The following is a 21,095-nucleotide window of genomic DNA, read 5'->3' on the forward strand; positions in this document are numbered from 1 at the left end:
AAAGAGTGGCAAGAACAGAAACTTCATTGTCTCACCTCACACAAGCCTCTCTGATATTTCAGACAATCCACAGAGAGCCCCACAGTCCCTGGTCTGAACCTACCTAGTTAGGAGGGCACACCAATACTGAAGCATGTTGCTTCAGGAAAATAAAAGACAGTCTGCTGTGAAAAACCTGTGGCAGATATGTGCAAACACAGGTAATGACTGTAAAGATCAGATTATAAACTTCATAGCTCCTTTGAATGTCTCATGTAATTTGATTCATGTTGGGCAAAATCTCAGCCACTACTCTGAACTCTGAATTCAGGCTTCGCCTTATCTTTAGTAACTTGAACTGTTTGATACAAAGCAGCTAATCCATCTGACATCACCTGGTTTGGCATTCTTCCTGTTCTATGTGCAACTGTGACATGGAGAAATGTTAAGAGACTTCATTGTATAATGTGTCTTTGAAGGTAAGGGTCATCCTTGTTTTTCTGGGAACAAAGCTATGAACAATAGCAAACTAACTAGCATAGAAACCTTTTCCATTTGACACTTGAAGAGCATTGTGCGGAAGCAATAACTATAGTTGATATGATCTCAGGAAACACTCAGTTTAAAAGTTTCTGAATATCTTTGTATTGGGCCCAAAATAGGCCAAATGTGTTTGCATTCACACTGTGCTGAAGTAATTTCAGAGAGCTTCAGTAGTGCCCTGACCAAACAGTATGGGGGTTCTGGGGGGTTTTCTTTGGTGTGTTTTTTTGGGGGGGTTGAGATTTGAAATAAATAAACCTCCCCCCACCCTGAAAAAAAAAAAATCTGTCTGTGAATTTGATTTACATTGCAGTTACATTGACTTGAAGCAAAGACATTTCTGGGGCTTCTTACAGAGTTGAGTGCTGATGGTGCTTCTCCTATTTGTGATGTTTAAAAAGTTGACTACACGCAGCTTCTCACCTCGTGGCAACTATGAGGTAGAGCACATCAGCTTAAACCTCAGAGTTTTACCTCCTTTTGTGACAGACTGCAAGAGAGCATGAAGCCAGATTATGATCCTCCTCTAAGACATAAAGATTCATCAGGCTTTGGTCACTTTAGCATGTGGGTGGGGTTAGTGCTATTAACATGGATTTTAAGAAACAGTGGCCTATATTGAGACCTTACCCAAGGATTTAAGCGACTGACTGATCCTCTCTATCACTGTCCTCAAGCAAAGAAAAAAGTAAAATGCAGCTGGACTTCATGTTAAAATGGAAGCTAAGACAACTGCTAAGACAAACTCCCAGCTCACACAAGGATTTTAAACTGAAGTCCTGTGCTGTGGAGACTTAATGTAGCAATTCTGTTTACATTCATGTGGAGCTAGTTTGATGCTTCCTCTGTGAGTGATAGCTTTCACTGAGGATAGCCATAGCAGCAAGGCCTCTCTGCTATGTCGAGCTGAAACATTTTTGTGGTCACCATTGGTTGTTCAGCTCTATTGTTTTGAATAGAACAGCCCGATCTCCTTGTTGAGAGCAAGGCAATAGAGAAGAAGAGAAATGTCCTTTGCTCAAAGCCTTGTGAGTTTTACTTCACAGACCTAAGTTGCTTCTGCTGGATCCCCTTGACAACACCATGTTGCTTCATCTGTTTGTAATAACCCTAACAAGCTTCAGTACAAGCATCTATGTGTTGCCCTATAAAGTGTTCCCTTCTAAATCGCTGGCGATGGTTATGGGGCTTTTTTCTTTTCTTTAAATAGTTAAGCCAAGCCATATTTTGAGTTAAGTCCTATGTCTCAACTAATTTCCAGCGACTCACTTCGTTAGCTGCCAAATGGGCTGTATGCCAATGCCTGATCAACAAGCCAGTTTCTTCTTGATGGAAAGGTTGCAGTAGAGAGGCCCTCAGATCCATCAAATCCTTCTCATAAGCAGTACAATACCCAAACCTTCAAAATACTAGTCTTTCTAGTTGAATTTGGCCATCAAATCTTATTTTCCATGCCACTTCTGTTCATAAGGCCTCTGAAAAAAAGAGAGACCTAAATTCACACAGGATGAACTCTCTGGAATCCATTTCTGATGGTAGGGTAGACAGAGATTCTGATGGATTACTAATGGGCTCCTCTACTTGAGTTCTCTGATCCAGAGGAAGCAAGAGAAGAAAATGCATGTGTTTGGCTCTTTAATTTATTTACTGCAAAACTCAGTCTCTTCTAGTAGAAAATGCATAGTAATGGTACTGATCTGTGTCTTTATTCCATCCCACTAGTTCTAACAGTAAGAAAAACTGAGGTAGATTTATCCAAATTCAAGTTCCATTCCTTTTTGGAGAAAAGGTGATAGAAGCATCTCTGAGCAGCTAGTTGGTCTTCTTTGAGCAATTATGTTTTGTTCTGGTATTTAGGAGCTGCTCTGAAATAATAAAGCCAGGTTATGTCCCAGCACACAGGAACAACCCCAGCCTTAGAGAACAAAAAACCCCACATCTGCATCTTGTAAGGAAACACATTTTCTTCTAGGTTTGTAAGAACTTATGACTATAAACAAGTGTGATGACAAACTGTTGGACAGAGGCAGCAGGAGAAGAGCTTTTCTTTTGGTATTTTAGTACCCAGAAATGGAGGTTCAGAAGTGCAGCAAAAGTAAAAACTTAAAAGGGACTGGGAAAAAAAAAAATAACACTTTTTGGAACCCCAGAGTAGTATCTCCTTTAGTCTGAATTGTCACTAACTCCCTTTACTGTCTGCTTTTCTTCTTTTGTTTAACTCAGGTTTACTTCCTGTTATTTTTGTTTGATTTAGCCCTGTTGCATTCAAGAGCATCCTGGAGATGATCTTTTAAGCATCCAGTAAGAAAAAAAACCATTATGCTGAATGTTTCAGCAGTTCAGTAGTTGTCAGGATTATGTGTGCCCTCTGATTCAAAAATTGATGCTGCAGAGAAGCGTAGCCTTGGCTGTTAATAGGATGGGACCATCCTGCTCTCTGAGCACCCACAGAGTATGATCTTTCTGTCTTTCCTGAGTTGGATCAAGTCTCACAGGGAAGCTGTCCTCCCGCTACACTTGGAATCCGTCAGTGGGTCATTACCTCTTAAGGCTGTGCTGCATCTGTATGCAGATGAAAGGTTTGTTATGAGAGCTAGCTAACTCATTCTGATCAGCACTCTCTAAAACTTGAAAGGCTAAGAGGCGCCCTGCCTTTTAAAGTGTGCTAAACTGGTCAAGTGAGAGTCTGAGGTGAGGTTAGGCTTTAATTTGCTTGTTTAGCACCTATTAAAACACACCCTGCTTTATTTACACTTGAGTTTTTGAATGTGTTAGCCGGAATGCATTGGCAAATATGCTTAACTTTACACCTTTCAGTCTAGAACAAGACCTTATTTTGCAGCATACAGGACCTATAGGCTGGCAGTTAGGTATATACTTGTATTTTGTGAGGAAGAAGGTATTTTATTTGCATGAGTTAGGTTTGCCTTTGCATACACACACACACATACATGTCCGTGCTTACAGACATATAGATGCACAAACACCAAACAGTCTTAGTTTAGCTCTCAGCCTGTCGACTAAACTCACACTTTTTTCTCTCCTGTATGGGCATTTACATATATATGTTCCCACCTACATGCTCACACCGAGCAAATTTTCATACTGAGAGGGTCTATTGGCTCAGAAACTGCTGTCACCATTTCTTTATCTACTCCTTGCATGATTTCTGGCTTTTCTGGAGAATAATGAACTAAGTGTTTTGGAAAAGGAAGGTGAAAATAATTTGATTCCTGCTTCTGATGTCAGCTGAAATTGGAAGGCTCTTGGTTTTGCTTCCTATTGAGTAATGCAGCTTACTGTTTGCTCTCTGGATGAGTAAGAGTCCAGGAAAATCCCGACATTGTTTTACATTGTGTCATTAATCAAAGTCTGTTGACACACACCACTTTCCTGCGCATGCCTCCTTTTTGTAATGACCTCATCCAAACAGTCCTAGAAAAATTGCTCTGCCTGTGAACCAGACAATGTGACTTTTGTGCATTTACCATTTTTTTCACATGGTCATCAGAGCAGGCTAAAATACATGAAAGTTGTATTGCCTTGTTTGTCTTGTCATAAGACCAGGTGTTCTGTCTGAATGTATATTAAGGGATCCTTTATGCAGTTGTTTCTTCAGGATGCTTTATTTTGTCAGTAGAGCTCTGTATCTTCAGAAAAGTGTCCATCTTAAGTCCTCCCTCAGCCCCGGAACTGAAAAGAACAGCAAAACATCAGCTTTTTTTTTTTTTTTTCCCTGGTCAAACTGCAGGCCCAAATAAGCTGAAAGTTGGCAAATTTATTAGCATAGTGACCATAACTTTCAGGTGGGACCTGAAAGTTCCTGAGTGGTGTGGAGTATAACCACTCAAGAATGCCAGTCAAGTCCATGTTATCTGGGAGTTACGTAAGTATGGCTCAGGTTTGTCTTTCTGGTGCAGAGACATGAACAGAGACCAGTGAAATTCAGTCTTTCAGTATGATGCTTCCATTATTGTTGTGTAGTAGGAAAAGCATCTCACAGACAGAAAGACAACACATTAGGAAGCATCCAACATGGAGGAAGAGGGCAAAAATTATACATACATTTGGTATTCTTAATTTGTTACACAGATGGCAATTGTTAACACCCTTTCAATTTGTTAAAGGTGTCTTTCTAGACTATACTGTTTAGAGTGTGATCATGGACATGTTCGTGTATGTTTTGGTAGACTGCAAATTCAAATGTAGTTCACATGGGTTTGCATTCAGACATTCTATAAAAGTGCACCTACCTGAATGACCTGTTAGAGGAGGCAGGAGGTAAACAAAGTGATCTAGAGAAATTATTTGCAGCCCTTTTCATGTCCTTGAATCCCCATTTTGAAGCATGGGAACTTTCAGTGATGCTTTGCTAGAGTGATTGATTTGAACTGACTTGTATAATTCATTCATTTCCATTGATTTGCCTAGGAGGCAGTCTGCATGGTCTAATTTGACCCATCTGGATTTTTTAATCCTGTTTTGCAACAAAACCTCAAACTTTTCCAAGGACTTTGTCCTATATTGTTTTCACCCTCAGTTTTTACAGTCTTACCCTAAAGAAAAGCAGATTTTATGGTACAATATAGTAGAAAGAGAACTCTAGTGATGTCAATAGTCAAAATAAACGTGTCCTACTAAAGATACAGTCTTGAGTGTGTAATTTCATAACTGATTTATTCTGCTTCTGCTATTTATGATGTTTTTACTGTACATTTTGCTACTGCTGGTTGACAGTGGATCTGTTCCATCCTGAATATACCTGCTCAAATTAAAAACAATCCAACAATTAAAAATGCAGCCAAGGCCATTATAGGAGCTTTGCCTTTTACTGAATAATATTTGCCTTTTAAACTTCAACTTTATATGTTCCTATATGTGTGTCACAGGATCAGAGTGTGAAGTTGATAATGAGTGGTAATGAGTTTGCATCTGCCAGTGTATCCACTCCTGGAGGTGGGAGCCTATAAGTAGTATTGACTAAAAGTTTGACCTAAATCTAAAAATTATTTTCAAGATAACATGAACTCATAATTACAAGTGTGGTGATGAGTCTGTATGAAAATTTATCTTGTATGTATTAGCATGTATGCAAGATGGAGCAATTTCAAAGAATCAGTTCAGCCTTGAAAATGCAGAGAACATGGGATGGACCACAGCAAGTCTTTGGTGTGACTGCAACAAAGAACACAGTGACATAACAGTGGGGTCATAAGGTGATAGAATATAATTACCCTGTAACTATGTGGCACACCATTATTAGCTAGGCTGTTTTCTTTCTTGTTTGTTTGTTTTAGTTTGTTTGGTTTCTTTGCTTTGTTTTTCTTAAATACCTGGGAGTTATTCTGTGAGCTGTAGGCTAAAAACTAGCCAGATTTACAGATACAAGATTGAATAATAAGGATTCTTTTGAATAAATTGTCTTTGATCTGCTTTCCTTATTTTTCATACCTGTTTATTTTTTGTTTGGTTTCTTTTTGTTTTGTTTTTTGTTTTTCCTCAGGTTTGTGACCAGGTTTATTGAGCTGGATGGCCTGAGTTGTTTGCTGAACTTCCTGAAGAGCATGGACTATGAGACCTCAGAAAGCCGTATACACACATCCGTTATAGGGTGTATCAAGGCACTGATGAACAATTCCCAAGGACGGGCTCATGTCCTGGCTCATCCAGAGAGTATCAACATCATCTCCCAGAGCTTACGGACTGAGAACATTAAGACCAAGATTGCTGTGCTAGAGATCCTAGGGGCTGTCTGCTTGGTACCAGATGGTCACAAGAAAGTCCTGCAAGCCATGCTTCACTATCAAGTCTATGCTGCAGAAAGAACAAGATTCCAGGTACAAGGAGGATACCTTGCTAGAAATACCAGGATTATGAATGTCCACGGGAAATTATTTTTTCCATGCATGTATTGCAAACTTGCTAGGTAGTAAAAAGGCGATATTTTACATTCTGTTTTAGGAAGGGCACTTCCTCAAAAAGATTTTCAGCATATATATATATGCTGGTTGCTTGTCATTAATGCTAACTTAAAATCTCCTATATTTTAACTTGATATGAGGGTTTGTGATGCTAAATGAAAGCTGTTAATCTGTTCATACTCTAAAGCTGATGGCATTTCTGGGGTGCTAATAATTTGTTCTTCCCTAGAAGCTGAAGCCACAGAATTCCAGGAGCCACTTTCCTGATTTTAAAGTCCTTTATTTAGTAATAAAATAGTTGTGGATTAAATAATGGGCAGTGGAGGCACTTCAGTTGCCACTTAGCAATCAAATTGTGACTTGTCACAATTGTAGCAATTGTTGACTTGGAGATCTCCCATTCAGAACACAGAAGGCAAGCTCAATCTCAGAGACCTTGAGGTAGGTTAGCAGATCATTGACAGGTTTATATTATGAATACTGCTGGCTGCTATTATAAACTTCCCCTTCCTGGTGAACTGAACACCTCTACAAAAAGATGTAACAGAATCTGTTGCTGTATATGAAGCTGTAGCTCCTAAACTTTGGGGTAACCTCACCCCTTTACTATTTGTTCTTCGGTGAAATGATAAAGGTGATGTTGGACCAAGAGGTCCTGAATCCTGGTTTCAGTCAGCCATTATCTCCTGCCTCTTCCTAATGCATCAATGGGTTTTGGGCTACAATGAGCTATGACTGTAAAAGTGAATGGGAAAACAGTCTGTGCACATGAACAGTAGCTGCTGATATTTATTGTTAGGACTGAATGCACTGTAGGATTCGCTGACTGTGACTTCAACCTGGGACACAGGAGATCTTGGCTTGGTCCTGGCAGCCAAGAGGGCAAACCACATCCTGGGGTGCATCAAACACATTATAAACAGCCAGTCAAATGAGATGATTATCCCACTGTATTCAGCATTGGTGTGGCCTCACCTTGAATACTCTGTGCAGTTCCAGGCCTCATAATTTAAGAAGGAAGTGAAGGTCCTTGAATCCATCCAGAGGAGGGCCACAGAGGTGGTGAAAGGGCTGGAAGGAGTGCCCTGTGAGTGGCTAAAGACTTTGGCCTTGTCAGGTTTGGAGAAAAGAAGGCTGAGGGGAAACCTTATTGCTCTCTGCAGCTTCCAGGAAAGGGAAAGTAGAGAGGGCTGTGCTGAGCTCTTCTCCCTGTCATCCAGTGATAGGATGCATGGCAATTGTTTGAAGCTGTGCCAGAGAAGGTTTGTACAGGACATTAGGAAGCATTTCTTTACCAAGAGGATGGTCAAATGCTGGAAGAGGCTTCCTGAAGAGGTGGTTGGTGCCCCAAGCCTGTCAGTATTTGAGGCATTTGGACAATGCCCTTAATTACATGCTTTAAGTTTTGGTCAGCTCTGAACTGGTCGGGAAGTTGGGCTAGATGATTGTTGTAAGTCCCTTCCAACTGAAATATTCCAGTCCGTTCACCTATATACGGCTTTGGCAGGTCCCAGGCTCTATGTGCACTGTCCTATCAGCTTACTCGCTAGTGATTAGCTAAAATGGAGAATCCTTCCTGAATTAATTTGACATTCTTGTATGCCCTGGGGAAAGGTAGGAGTAACCGTACATGCTCAGCAAAAAGCAGTAGTAACTGAAAGGCCTAACAACATCTGTGGTCTTGTGTTGACTTATCACGTATCCTTACGTGACCACGTGACTCTGCTTAGTAAGCCCATGTGGGAAATAGATGCTGGGGTTTTTTTGGTGTTGTTTTGTTTTGTTTTGTCTTGTTTGGTTTTTTTGTTGGTTCCCCTCCCTCCCCCCCATCCCCCTTTTTTTTTTTTTTTTTTTTTTCATTTTTATTTAGTTTTTAAATTGAAAATTTACCAGATAACTGATAACTGAGAGAAGTAATTGCTGGGCAAAATGTGCTGGGCACAGGTCTTGTTGTGAGCTTTTGAGGAATCTGGTGTAATGCCTTACAGATCCTTACTAAGCTCTCATGTTCATGAAGAGTACTCTGCATAAATACTTGCATTTGTCAAAATGCTTGTCTGTTGGGGAAAAAATGAAAGATAAATGGGATACTCTCTTTTTGGTTTGTTTGTTTTTTAAACAAAACAAATGCCCTCAACCAAACTCCAAAATGATTTAGCAGAAGGGGTGCATTCTTGTTTGAAATTTCTAAGACTTGTGTCTAGATGATAATTTAAGTTTGATATTGGGATAGTAATGGTTCATTCAAAGACATTCCTCATCCATATGTAGTCATTTTTTCCAAAAGAGAGACTAGGGAATTTTTAAATGCTGGTGAAACAGAAGTAGTCATGGTCTTCCTTATGTTTTAGTGGAAGGTTCTCTGATACTTTAGGACTTTTCAGTTAAGAGAGTGTTATATCTCTTTGCCCTCCCACACCTGTGTCTCAGAACAGTCTTGCAGCTCATTATCAAGAGAAGTATCCACTGTAACTTGACTATGGGAGCCCATTTAACACAAAGGATGAGCTGACAATCCCTGTCCTTTACTATGAACTTTTAAGATGTGATATACAGTGAAAGCTTTTTTTTCTTTATCCTATCCCTGAGTGTAATCTTTGTAACTCAGACTTTGCAAATATCTGAAGAGATCCTTCAGGTTTCAAACTGAAATATTTTGAGGATGTTTCCTGTAGTTTGAGCAACTAGCAGCATCACTGAGTGTATTGAAGTGTCCAAATAGTTTAGAGCTTGCAGCTTTAGGTTGACTTTGACTGGCCACACCTACTCACTGTTATGTTGAAAATGATGCCCCACAACTGGGGATCTGGCATAATCAAGAAAGTAATGTGAAAAGTAATTTTAAAAAATGAACTAAACTGTAGGAACAGGAGAAACATACTTTGAATGTGCAGAGTAGGAATTTATTCCTTTGGCTGTATGGTTCATTATTGCAGTATTATTCTAATGGAAGGGAAAAAAGAAAAACTGGGAACTGTAAAGGAACTGATCAGTCTTTCTCTATATCTAGCTTCATAAGACAATCACCAAATTAGAGACACAGTACCTAAAAGGAGAATAATTTCATATTCTTGGTTTTGAAAATCAAATGCCATTCCTGTGAAGTAAAAAGTGTAGGCTTTTCTGGAAACTTTACTAAGCTTACTTTTATTGGTATGCCCAATTTACTGTTAATGCTGAACTCTGACAGCGTAAGTGCAAGTGTTGCTCTTCCTTTAAGTTGCCTTCCTGACAAGAGTGGTTGATAATGTTCTTCATCCCTTTCAGTGACCTTGCCCCCAGTTTATCCCTCCTCATTTGTGAAAGCTGGCACTTTGCCTGTATACTATGTGTTTGGAATTATTTTACCCTCTTGCAGATTGCAGTAAATCTAAGTGCCCTGAGGTCCCCATATCAACTGTGGTGATCAGCACTATGTACTTTGAGGAATCAGGAGGTAAATGAAAGAAACACTGTTTCAGATCAATTTTTCCCCAACACAAATTGGTCGGTTTTTTTTGCCTTCTTGCAGAGGAATACCATGGTGATGGATAAAAATTTTGAGTGCATGGTTCTGCTTCCATTGTCCTTCATAAGAGTCAGGAAGAGAGGTTCAGAATTATTTACTGGCAACCATCTAAAACCTGAGCTTGTGCATAACTTCCTGCTAATATCTTTAGATTGGAACACAATTTTTTTCCAATTTGCATGTGCTCATGTGTGGTGGAGTGATGTAGAGATCATGTATGTAACCTGGTAACAGAAAACATGGTATGTTTCATTGCATCTGAGAAGTTACTGCAGGTTAGTGTCCTAGGCACAACTCTTGTCACCCGGCACAGCTAGCCAAAAGTAGGCAGAGGACCCAGCAACTGGTGAATTAGTAGAGAAGAAAAGCTGCCACTTTAGATATGGTTCTTACTAAACTGGCATTGGCTCTGTCCTGCTATAACTCCTACTACTTGAATGGGAAACTTAGAGTTACAAACTAGTGTAACTAAAGTCAAAATCCAAATTACAGTGAGATTCCTGAGTGATATAAACACTTGTAATCCCACCAGGTCATACAAACTAAAGACTGCTAATCAAACTGTGCTGAAATATTTTTGAAAGGATGTCCTCACTTTTTGATATGTTCATTTATTTTTTTTTAATCAAAGTTAACAGAAAGTATAGATAGAACATTTATGAATATGAAGGACTGTCTTCTTAATTTGACAAAAAATTGTATTTTGCTCTGAGTGGAAAATCTGATGCTTCTTTCTAAATTGCCAGCACTTTATGCACTGACTGCAATTATCAGTCTAATCCTCAACTTTTGGACAGGAGTCACTTTGAAGCCATGGGAAATTCTCCAGAAAGTTAGTTGTCTTTGTTGAGATTTCAGTCTTCTGTCAAATGCCTCTTACTTCACCCTGTATCTCCACTGTTCAATGTGTTCACAAGTCTGTCAGGATTGCCTTTGTTGTGGCACTAGCAACAAAATCCTATTCTTTATGTTTGTGTCTGAATTTATATTGTGGCTACTCCTATTTTCTCATATTTGCTGCAGCTTCTGGCCTGAGCTCATCCTTTGCCTGCTTTAATCTTTGACTCATCTTTCATGCTGCCCTTCCGCCTAGAATAACTCTAATGTCTAACAGGCAGTCTGCAGTTACTCTTTTAATATATTCCTTGAAAACTGTCCTCTTCAGACTAGTATTCCATCTTTACTCAAATACCACAATAATATAAAAGCAAGCCTTCAATCTCCTTCCTGAGGCAATCTGGAAAAGTTCTGTCTTTTCTTCATCCAATTTTTGTTTGAAATATGCTTCTTTGCCTACAAATTCTATCTACCCCGTAAATAAGAGAGATGAAAGTAAACATTGGCAAGCCAGATAATAATCCCTCTAAGGAGAAATGTGGAATTAGGAAGATGAGCCTTTGGTGTCTTTGCTGGGATTCCATTTGATGTATTTAAAATTGCTACTAATATAATTCTGTCACTGGCTCAATGTGTGACAGTTAAAACATTTCTTTGTCTCAAATTTCTTAGGTGCTTTTCTTGTTAAGATGGAAGTTTCTAAAATGCCCTGAAAACTGAGAAAAAGCATCTCCGATTTCAGTCTCTTTCACATTTGCATTACCCTATTTATGGCTGGTTTCCTTTGTGAAAGAGGCATAATTTTGCTCTTCCCTAAGCTGTTGCCCTTATTACTTTTAGGCTTGCTGGTTCCTCTCATTGCTCCTGTGCAGTGAATGCATTGAATGACATTGCAACATGTACTTTTTAAGATGGCATATTTTGAATCAAAATAATGTTGCAAAGTCATAATGCCGTACCAGCTCGTAAGAGTGTATCAGGATGTTCCAGTGCTCTTCTGGCCTAGTTTGCTGTCTGAAACACCCACCCAGCTGGGGACCCCTGTGGGGAGAAAGATTTTTCTTTTAGTGAGAGGACCTGCGTGTTTGATATTGCCTGAAAGGAGCTGATTTCACTTGCTGATGAAAATACTGACTGGGCTACTTTGGCTAGAACACTCTTGTTTTCCTTCTTATTGCTGCTAGGAATTTTGAAGCTTTAGGTGAAAGGAATAAAGGTGGAGATTAGAAGCATTCCTTCCAGAGCGCCCTTGCCTGGTCTGTCTTAAACACCATCAGTACAGATCATAATCTGTAGGGAGAAATCCAATCAATTTGGAATTGTAGTAGAAGACCTAGCAAGGAACAAATTAAAATCCTGTATTCCCACTTACTTGTTTCTTCCCTTCAGGGTTCATCCAAAGCCTTTTGACGTTTGCTGCAGATTGATTGAAACCCTACTGGATGTCAGTGATGAGGAATAATAGGATCAAGTGAGGAAAGTTTTGCTTAAACAGTAGGAAAACCTTTACAACCATAAGTTTAATCTGGCCACAGAGCGGGCTGCCAAGAGGTGTGGTGAAATCTTTTTCACAGGGAATGTTAAAGTGAAGACCTGAACCACAGCCGTTTGCAAAGGGTTGGAGATACTGGAGTTTGGCCACAGTGTGTGGGTGTAGACTGATCTATAGGAATTAGAACCATAGAATCATCAAATGGTTAAGTTTGGAAGGGACTCTAAAGATCATCAGGATCCAACATCCCTGCTATAAGCAGGGACACCCCACACTAGACCAGGCTGCACAAAGCCTCATTCAGCCTGGCCTTCCACGCCTCTAGGGAGAGGCCTTCCACAAGCTCCCTGGGCAACCCATTCCAGCACCTTACTACTCTCATGGTGAATAATTTCTTCCTGATGTCTAACATCGTCTACCCTCTTTCAATTTAAAACTGTTACACCTTGTCTTCTCTGGTGAAAAGCCCCTCCCCAGCTTTCCTGTAGCCCCTTCAGGTACTGGAAAGCCTTTATAAGGTCTCCCAAGAGCCTTCTTTTCTCTAGGCTGAACAGCCCCAACTCTCTCAGCCTGTCTTCATAGCAGACATGCTCCAGCCCTCTGATCATCTTGGTAGCCCTTCTTTGGACCTTCACCAACAGCTCCATGTCTTTCCTGTGCTGAGGGCCCCAGAGCTGTACACAGTACTCCAGGTGGGGTCTGACCAGACCAGATAGAGGGGCAGAATCCCCTCCCTGGCCCTGCTGGCCACACTTCTTTTGATGCAGCCCAGGATGCAGTTGCTCTCTGGGCTCCAGCGCACACTGGCAGCTCGTGTTGAGCTTCTCATCTACTACCACCCCCAAATCCTTCTCCTCAAGACTGTTCTCCAGCCATTCTCCCCCCAGTCTGTATTTGTGCATATACCCAGGTGCAAGACCTTGTACTTGGCCTTGTTGAACTTACATGAACTTACAGTGTTTCCTTCTAGAGCTTGAACAATCACATGAAGATGTGTTGCTCTTTACTTAGCTTAGAGCAACCCAGAGTTGTCTTTTTTCTTGCCCTCAATTTGGCTTGGCACCTATTGCATTCTGTTCCTATTCCAGCCTTCTGAAATGAAAGATAGTAAACTTTTATTAACATCCTTCAACCTGTCTGGATGCTGTATCTGATATGTTATTGCATAGAGTCTAGCATGTTCTTAAAGGCCTGTGAGAATGTATAGTAGGAATATGAGGCCTCTGGAGAAAACCAGCAAAACCATCCTTGGTTTTGATCCTTTTCTAGTAACGGCTACTTAAATTATTCCAAGAAGACACGTGTGCTTTGAATTTCAGTTTCCAATCTGACAGTAACATAACTAAATGGTCTCAGTTATTTCACTTCTGCTTATTTTTCAAGTTGAAGAGCTGGGTTTGTTGGTGAATTTAAAGACCTCTTACATAGTCTCTTATTGTTATTGTCAGAGACAGGATGCTGGATTGGATTGACCATCAGTCTGATTCCATAGTCCTTTTCATGTTTTTTCATGTAACACTCTGCCATTTCTAACAAAATCGGGTAAAGGTTGTTTTTTGTCCATAATATGACTACTGGGAAATCATGGATGTGATGGAAAATTGAGTGCAAGTGCCAGCTGGGCAATTTAAAAGATGCAAGAAGAAGGAGTTTATGGAAACAAGCTTGCTTAATAGTGAACATACTATATTCAAGTACAAAAACAGCTGGCAGTAGTAGAGTATGATAGATCGAAAGATTTTTACACTAAAACAAACAAAGCATTTGCATGAAGCCAGGAGGGTATTCTTTCCACTGGGAATGCACAGAAGGCTTTTCCCCCTGTTTCTTGAGGCATATCTCAGTGGTGATGTCTGTTTTCTACAGGAAACAAGAGAGATCTATGTAACTGATGGCTAGCAGAGGAGAGATTTTGCTATGAATGAAACACATTCAGTAGCCAGGGACAGAAGACTGACTAAAGGAAAATGGACTTCCTTGCTCAGCATCATAGTTTCAAAGTATTATTTAGATGGATCTGCTGAGCTGAATGCTAAAAAGTTATTTTTGTCTTTGTTCTCCCTTTATGGCCCAAACTTCTTTGGAAGAGTAAAAAGAATTCTGCTTTCTCTAGTATATCAGTAAAATAAAGATAGGAGCGTGGAGTGTTCATTATTGATGCTGGAGTGAGACATATACAGTTGAACTGGCAGATCTCAATTGGGATTTGTTAGTCTTCCAGTAAGGAAAATCATCCTTGGAATTATGAACTGATCAGAGAAGATCCTGAAGAGAAGATTCATAGTCAACAGCACAATGATAAAAGTAGAGTTACTTTCATGGATAATCAGTTTCCACATATAACCTCTTTGGTAAATATTCAAGTGGAATTAATCCTAAATAGACTGTCTAGGACACAGGCTACTAATATTATTTGTCTAGTCTTTTTTCTCTTTTGTCTCCTGGTGTTCACAGGATTATGGTGAAATATCTGTAAGCATGTAGAAAATAGATGAAAATATTTCTGTGCTAAATACCCTTAAATGCTAAATATCCCTGCTTTTTGGTTAATAGGGAGACATGCAGTCTCCACAAAGACTTCCAATATATATAAAGGGAGCTTATAAGAAAGACAAAGACTTTTTACCTGGGCCTGTAATGACAGGACAAGAGGCTAGATTTTGATTGGATAAAAGGAAGATAATTTTTTATTATGAGGGTGGTGAGACACTGGAACAGATTGCCCGAAGAAGTTGTAGATGCCCCATGATTGGAAATTTTGATGTCAGGCTGGATGGGGCTTCTAGCAACCTGGTCTTGTTGAAAGTTGTCGCTGCCTGTGGCAGGAGGGTCGAACTGGATGATCTTTAAAGTCACTTCAACCCAAACTACCCTGTGATTCTTTATAAAGGGAACTGGAACTTACACAGCTTCACTGAAAGTGCAGTTAATGCATCTTTGAGTTTTGAAGCTGTATGCACAGGAGGTATTCCTGTTATTTGTAAATCCCTAGTAGGAGCTACCTACCAAGAGGTAGGTAGTTGTCTGCTTCCTGTGAAATGGTTGTAGGTGAAAGAACAATGAGAAACCTTTCAAGGATCACATGTAGGTTTTATGCCTCAGAAGACAGCTTCTCTTTAGAATTCTTTCCCCCTCTGTACATAAGCACAATGTATCCTGCTGAGATCCAATAATGAAAATTGAGTGATGGGAGTAGAAAGGACGTATGAATCTGATGACATTTTTCTGCATGTATAAACTCCCTGACAGATTGACCAAACAGAGTTAACTGATTAGGAAGTTCATAATACTGCTTCTTTCTTAGATCATGGTAGCAGGAATATAAAGGACATTATTTTTTCTCATAAAGCTTGTTTAAAAAAAACAAAACATGCCGTCGTCCCCCCCCCTTTTTTTTTTTCTCTCATTAGGATCAGATGTCACTTTATTCCTATCAGTATTCTTCATTTGTTTATTGTGGCATGCCCAAAATTGTTACTAATCTTGTCTGAACAAAAAATATTTTTTTAGGCAAATATATAGCAAATCAAAACAAGATTGTATGCATATCTCATGAACAGTATACAACATCATGCAAGAAAACAGATTATGCTCTCTAACCCAGCCCACTGTTCTGTTTCAGTCACTGTTGAATGAGCTGGATCGAAGCATGGGGCGATACCGAGATGAAGTCAATCTCAAAACAGCCATCATGTCCTTTATCAATGCTGTGCTGAACGCTGGTGCGGGTGAGGTGAGTCACTGCCCTGCAAATTCCTTCTAAAATGTAATGCTTGAATGAATTTATCTTGGAAATGGCTAGTAGATTAAGTCACAAATCTTGTGTTATTTAGTGGATATAGCTTGTGGAAAATAATGCTTAACTGTTAATACCAGTCTTTTAATGTCTTCCATATTATTTCATTTCCAGTCTTTTCTAATATAGCATAGATTTCTTGCAGTGAAAGAACTGCTTCAGGTTGGTTGTGGGGTTTTTTTCTTTGTTTGTTTTTAAATAACTGCAAAACATTTACCTCTTGGTTTCAGTCTTTTAAAAAACATTTTTGTTTATCTTCAGAGATGTTTTGAAATGTTGTTTCAACTCAAAGCCAAACTACAAACATTTTGATTTAAAAATGTCAAAGAGGAGACATTTCTGAAAAGAAAAGTAGTTGTTTTTCTTTCATTAACAAAAGTGTCTTTTGAGTCTGGAGGATAGTTTAAACTGATTTTGTGTCACTAAAAGTGCTAGTTTTGTTACATTGGCTTGTTTTGTTTTGTTTTGTTTTGTTTTTGTTAAACCACAACAGGCAACAAGCTCATAGGAGCTCTGTCTGGTAACATATTTGTGTCTGCATGCAGCAGTCCAGTAACATCCCACTGAACAGATGTCAAGTTTGCCAGAGTATATGGTAATTTTATGACAAATAAACATAAAAACCAGGAGGAAGATTGCAGTACTGTTCATCACTAAGCAGGAGGTGGAAGCAGGAAAAACACTAACAATTTTTATTCTTTGTGGAACAACATGGAGTGCACTGTCCTTCTGACTGGGTGTGCAGAACTCGTAGGTAAATGAGGACTGTATTTTTAACTGAAACAGAGGCAAAGGCATTATTTATTTATTTTTTTACTTACTATAGTGAAATAAGTAATCTTGTGAATTTGGTATCACGACAGAGGATGTTAAAACAAGAAGAAGTGAGGTTTTAAGTTTTTTGTTTGTTTTTAATGCTATTGAAATCTTTTGGAACCTAAGAACTTGTTTTTCCCTTATTTTTTAAGGACAATTTGGAATTCCGATTACATCTACGATACGAGTTTCTAATGTTAGGAATTCAGCCAGTCATTGACAAGCTAAGAGGACATGAGAATGCCATACTGGACAGGTAAGACGTGGTTTCTGAGAAGAGTTATTGATCAATAGAAGGAGTTCTTAGAAACTCTTCTCCATTTGAGTTTCAGATTTAAGCACGAAGCTGTCTCTGTCTCTCCTTAAAACTGACTCCTTAAAAACAGAACAGCAGATGAAGTAGGAAACACACATCCTAAATTGGCAGTGGCTGTAGCAAGGAGCTCCCAAATTGCTTTCCTTCTAAGATGCGGATGGCAATCAGAATGAAAAAAGAAAGTGCTGCCAGCTCTACTGTTTAACTAATCCACTGAATGCATCTCCACTTTGCAAAATAAACTATTTGTTAATGGTCTAGCATCTAGTCAACAAGTATGACATAGACTTTTTAGAAATGTCTTATCACTGCAGGCATTATGTTAATCACAAGCAGTGGTTTTTTGGCCCTGCTCCAGCAGAGGGGTTGGACTCTTTGGAGGTCCCTTCCAACCCCTAATATTCTGTGATTCTGTGATCCCATTCCTATTTTATTTTAGTTTTCACAGCCTTACCTCAACACAGTGACTTAGCATAAGGCTTAAAGAACAGGTATACACCTCAGCTAGCCATTCCTTTTGGCCTGTTACTGACTCCCATGAGTTGCCTTGCATACTTATCCCAGCACTTCATGTAAGAACACCTTCTAAGAGGTGTTGCTGTTTCAGTAGTGACACATTGAGTTTAAGTCCCAATTACACCATGAACGTTGGCAGGTTTTGTTTGTTTTGTTTTTCTATTTTCTCTTAGGCACTTAGATTTCTTTGAGATGGTCAGAAATGAAGATGACCTGGAACTTGCCAAGCGGTTTGACCTGGTAAGTTTTTTCTCTGGAGTACCTGAACTTGCCAAAGCTGAACTTAGGATGCTTGATGCAACTTCCCTTTGTGTTCCCTGAAAAACACCAAGTGATTGACTTGGGTGCTGAGAGTGGCTGGTACTACTGTTTTCACTGTTTCTCATTTAGCAAGTAGGCGTCTGTGATGTGTGAACAATGGAAACAATACAGAATACAGGGCTTCTGCCAAGTATCTTTGACAAAGAGTTCTTTCTTTTGTTTGGCTGAAGGTTCAGGAGTGGAGTTCTCAACCCTGCTCTCATGTTCTCAGTCCTGATGATGCAGAAGCATTAGAGTTTCATACATTTCCTTTACAGGACTATGGGTGAACTTTGGGTTCTTCTCTGATACTTTTCCCAAGATTACAGGAAACTCTCCTGAAGACTGACACCTCAGAGTCTGTGGAGAGGATCAGTATTTTATGTTGGGTGGATTTTAAAGATGAGTATAAACCAAGGCAGCTTCCACATCCTTTAGCAACAGTAAGAGGCTGTAGGGTCCAGAATAGTTAATAGTTTCCTTATTCTTCATGACCATCTCTTGCCACATACCGATACAGAACAATTAGCCCTTTCCTTGTTTAGCTTCTAGTATTTGTGCCACTCCTTTCTAGGACTCAGATGTTTTGCTTGCTCCAGAACAGCTCTCGCTGGCTTTGCATGCCTCTCACCTTTCTAGACCTTTACTTTGTGGATCTTTTCCATACTGGATTTTGGATGGCAATGATAGTCTCAAAGACCCATGTGCCTGCTACTCACTGCAACTTGCAGCTGGACACTGCAGGAGACTCCGCAGAGGTCCAGTTGCTGGAAATGTGCCTGTGTCTGTGTTGGTCAGATCTTTCACAGTCAGGCTTTTACTGTCCGTGGTTTCTCTCACTTGTTCTTTCACTACCTTCTCTCATTGCAGATCCACATTGATACAAAAAGTGCCTCTCAGATGTTTGAGTTAATCAAGAAGAGATTGAAGCACACAGATGCCTATCCCTACTTGTTATCCATCCTCCAGCACTGCCTGCAGTTGCCATGTGAGTACATCACAGTTTTCCAGACCAAAGAGTGTTTGAGAACTGGGTGAATTTTTGCTGTAGGTACAGCATCACAGGTACCATGACACACACTGCCCTTGTCTTCCATTCAGAACTTGGCAGTGACTAAGGGACTGGGTATCCTATGCTGATTCCTTCCAGCAGATTTTTGTTGCAGTATTTCAAGCAGCAGCTTGACCTCTCTGCACTTGCAAATAAAATTAAGTAGCTGAGACATTCCAGTTAGTCACTGACAGAGCTTTTAATGGTTTTAAATTAGAAGTTTTAAAAAAGAAAGAGCCTTTGTGTTTTAGATCAGGGAATTCCCAGAAACAGATACCGTTTTGAATATTAATAAAATTCAGTGAGGAATTTTTCTGGTGAAACAGAAACTGCGCTGTACTGAAAGCTGTTCTGTCACTGGGAAATTCCACAGCAAGTCTTTAGGCTGCTGTCTCATGGAGATAGCAGTTGTGACTCCTCATCTAAAACTGAAAAATAACGTTGTCATTTGTTTTCAAGAGAAGTGACAGGAATCTTCTGGTTAGCTGTAGTAAAATAATTCGGTTATACTTCCAGAGTGTAGCAGCTGAGCAAAGGTCACTAAAGAACTGCTTGCCTTTGTTTCCATAGTGCCTGGTCACAAGGTTAATTAGGTACCAAAAAACCACCAGAAAATACCAAGTAAGAGCTATCTCTAAGGAATCACTGAGTCTTTCTGTAGGCTTTTAAATTTCAAATTGGAGTTAATCTGTCAAAAGGGTCACACAGCCTGAGTATGCACATCAGGCTCAGAGTTGCCCAAGCCCATTATGTGCTGTTCCAAAATACCAGGTGTTTGTAAATACTCTGCTAGCAGCAGTCCAGTGTTTGGCTCTGTGTTCTGTGATTTATTACACACAGGGTTGAGATGGAAGGTGAAAATGAAGGCCCGTGCACTTTGGCATGGAAATGGAAGTTCTCATAGGTTGGTCTTTTTCCATACAGATAAGAGGAATGGAGGAAACTTTCAGCAGTGGCAGCTGTTGGACAGAATACTCCAACAAATTGTTCTTCAGGATGAACGAGGAGATGATCCAGATATAGCTCCATTGGAAAACTTCAATGTCAAAAATATAATTAAAATGTAAGCTGCATTATCATTGTTTATTTCTGTTATGCAGGCATAAATATATAATAAATATGCAGGTGCTTAGGAAATAAAATACTGTATATGAGGAATTTCTTATTTTAACTTACAGCCTCTCATTGTCATCCTAGTCTTCTAAATAGTTTTCTTCTAATGACAACTGAACCAGATGGTATTTTCTAGCTAAGTCCTTGCCTTTGGCTTCTAATTTCTATTAAATATTAAGCTGGATAGAAGAGCAGAAAAAATACCCATGATATTATAACAAGGCTTCCTCATGTGCCATTTTGCATTCGGAATGTTGATAAAAGCTTTCATTGATGTTAAATAAGAAAAAAAAAAAATAGTCATCTCTACTTAGATCTCATTCCTCATTAATAAGGACATAGTTTAGAAAGGTTTCAAATAGTGGAGAGCAACCCCCACCTAGCACACAAAACCTTTTACCTCTTCATAAAATGTCTGCATACTCTCACCCACAGATTTGGCTGAGGGCACTACCATTATTTTTTCCCATAGGACACATCATTTGAGAAGTCTAGCTACATGAGCTGGCTCTCATCTCAACCTCCCTGTTCTCAGTCCTTTTTTAGCCAAACTTTGGACTCTTCATCCCATCCATCTGCCTCTGCAGGTAATTCATGGCCCATTACCCTTCTGAATTATGCACTGAAAAGAACATTTTATAGAACATAAGCCTCATGTGAAACCAAATTCTCCTATACTAAAAATCTTACAGTCCCTCCAGTTACAGGCATGATCCAAAATCAAAACTGATTTCTCATCATGGAAAAATAGATTCATGTTGGCCTCTTCCTGTCTATCTGGATATCAGACTTCATTGTAGACCTCATGCCTAATCTTCCCTTTCTACTTTTGTAGCTACTCCTTATTCTGCATATCTAATCAATCTCCAGCATGCCCTACATATATCTTCTGTCAGTAATAGGAAAT

At 39.5% G+C, this 21,095-nt stretch overlaps 1 protein-coding gene across 3 annotated transcripts in view; it reads left to right on the forward strand.

Annotated features, from left to right (window-relative positions):
- DAAM2 (dishevelled associated activator of morphogenesis 2) overlaps positions 1–21,095 on the forward strand; it is a 123,970-nt gene that overhangs the window by 54,890 nt on the left and 47,985 nt on the right. For all 3 annotated transcript variants that reach the window (XM_009996801.1, XM_009996802.1, XM_009996803.1), the window contains exons 5-10: positions 6,026–6,359; positions 15,903–16,013; positions 17,045–17,148; positions 17,898–17,964; positions 18,895–19,012; positions 20,000–20,138. In XM_009996801.1, coding sequence (XP_009995103.1) covers positions 6,026–6,359; positions 15,903–16,013; positions 17,045–17,148; positions 17,898–17,964; positions 18,895–19,012; positions 20,000–20,138 — 873 coding nt within the window. The remainder of the gene's footprint in view (positions 1–6,025; positions 6,360–15,902; positions 16,014–17,044; positions 17,149–17,897; positions 17,965–18,894; positions 19,013–19,999; positions 20,139–21,095) is intronic.

The sequence above is a fragment of the Chaetura pelagica genome, unplaced genomic scaffold, assembly GCF_000747805.2.
Source record: "Chaetura pelagica isolate M959 unplaced genomic scaffold, ChaPel_1.0 scaffold14, whole genome shotgun sequence".
Lineage (NCBI taxonomy): Eukaryota > Metazoa > Chordata > Aves > Apodiformes > Apodidae > Chaetura > Chaetura pelagica.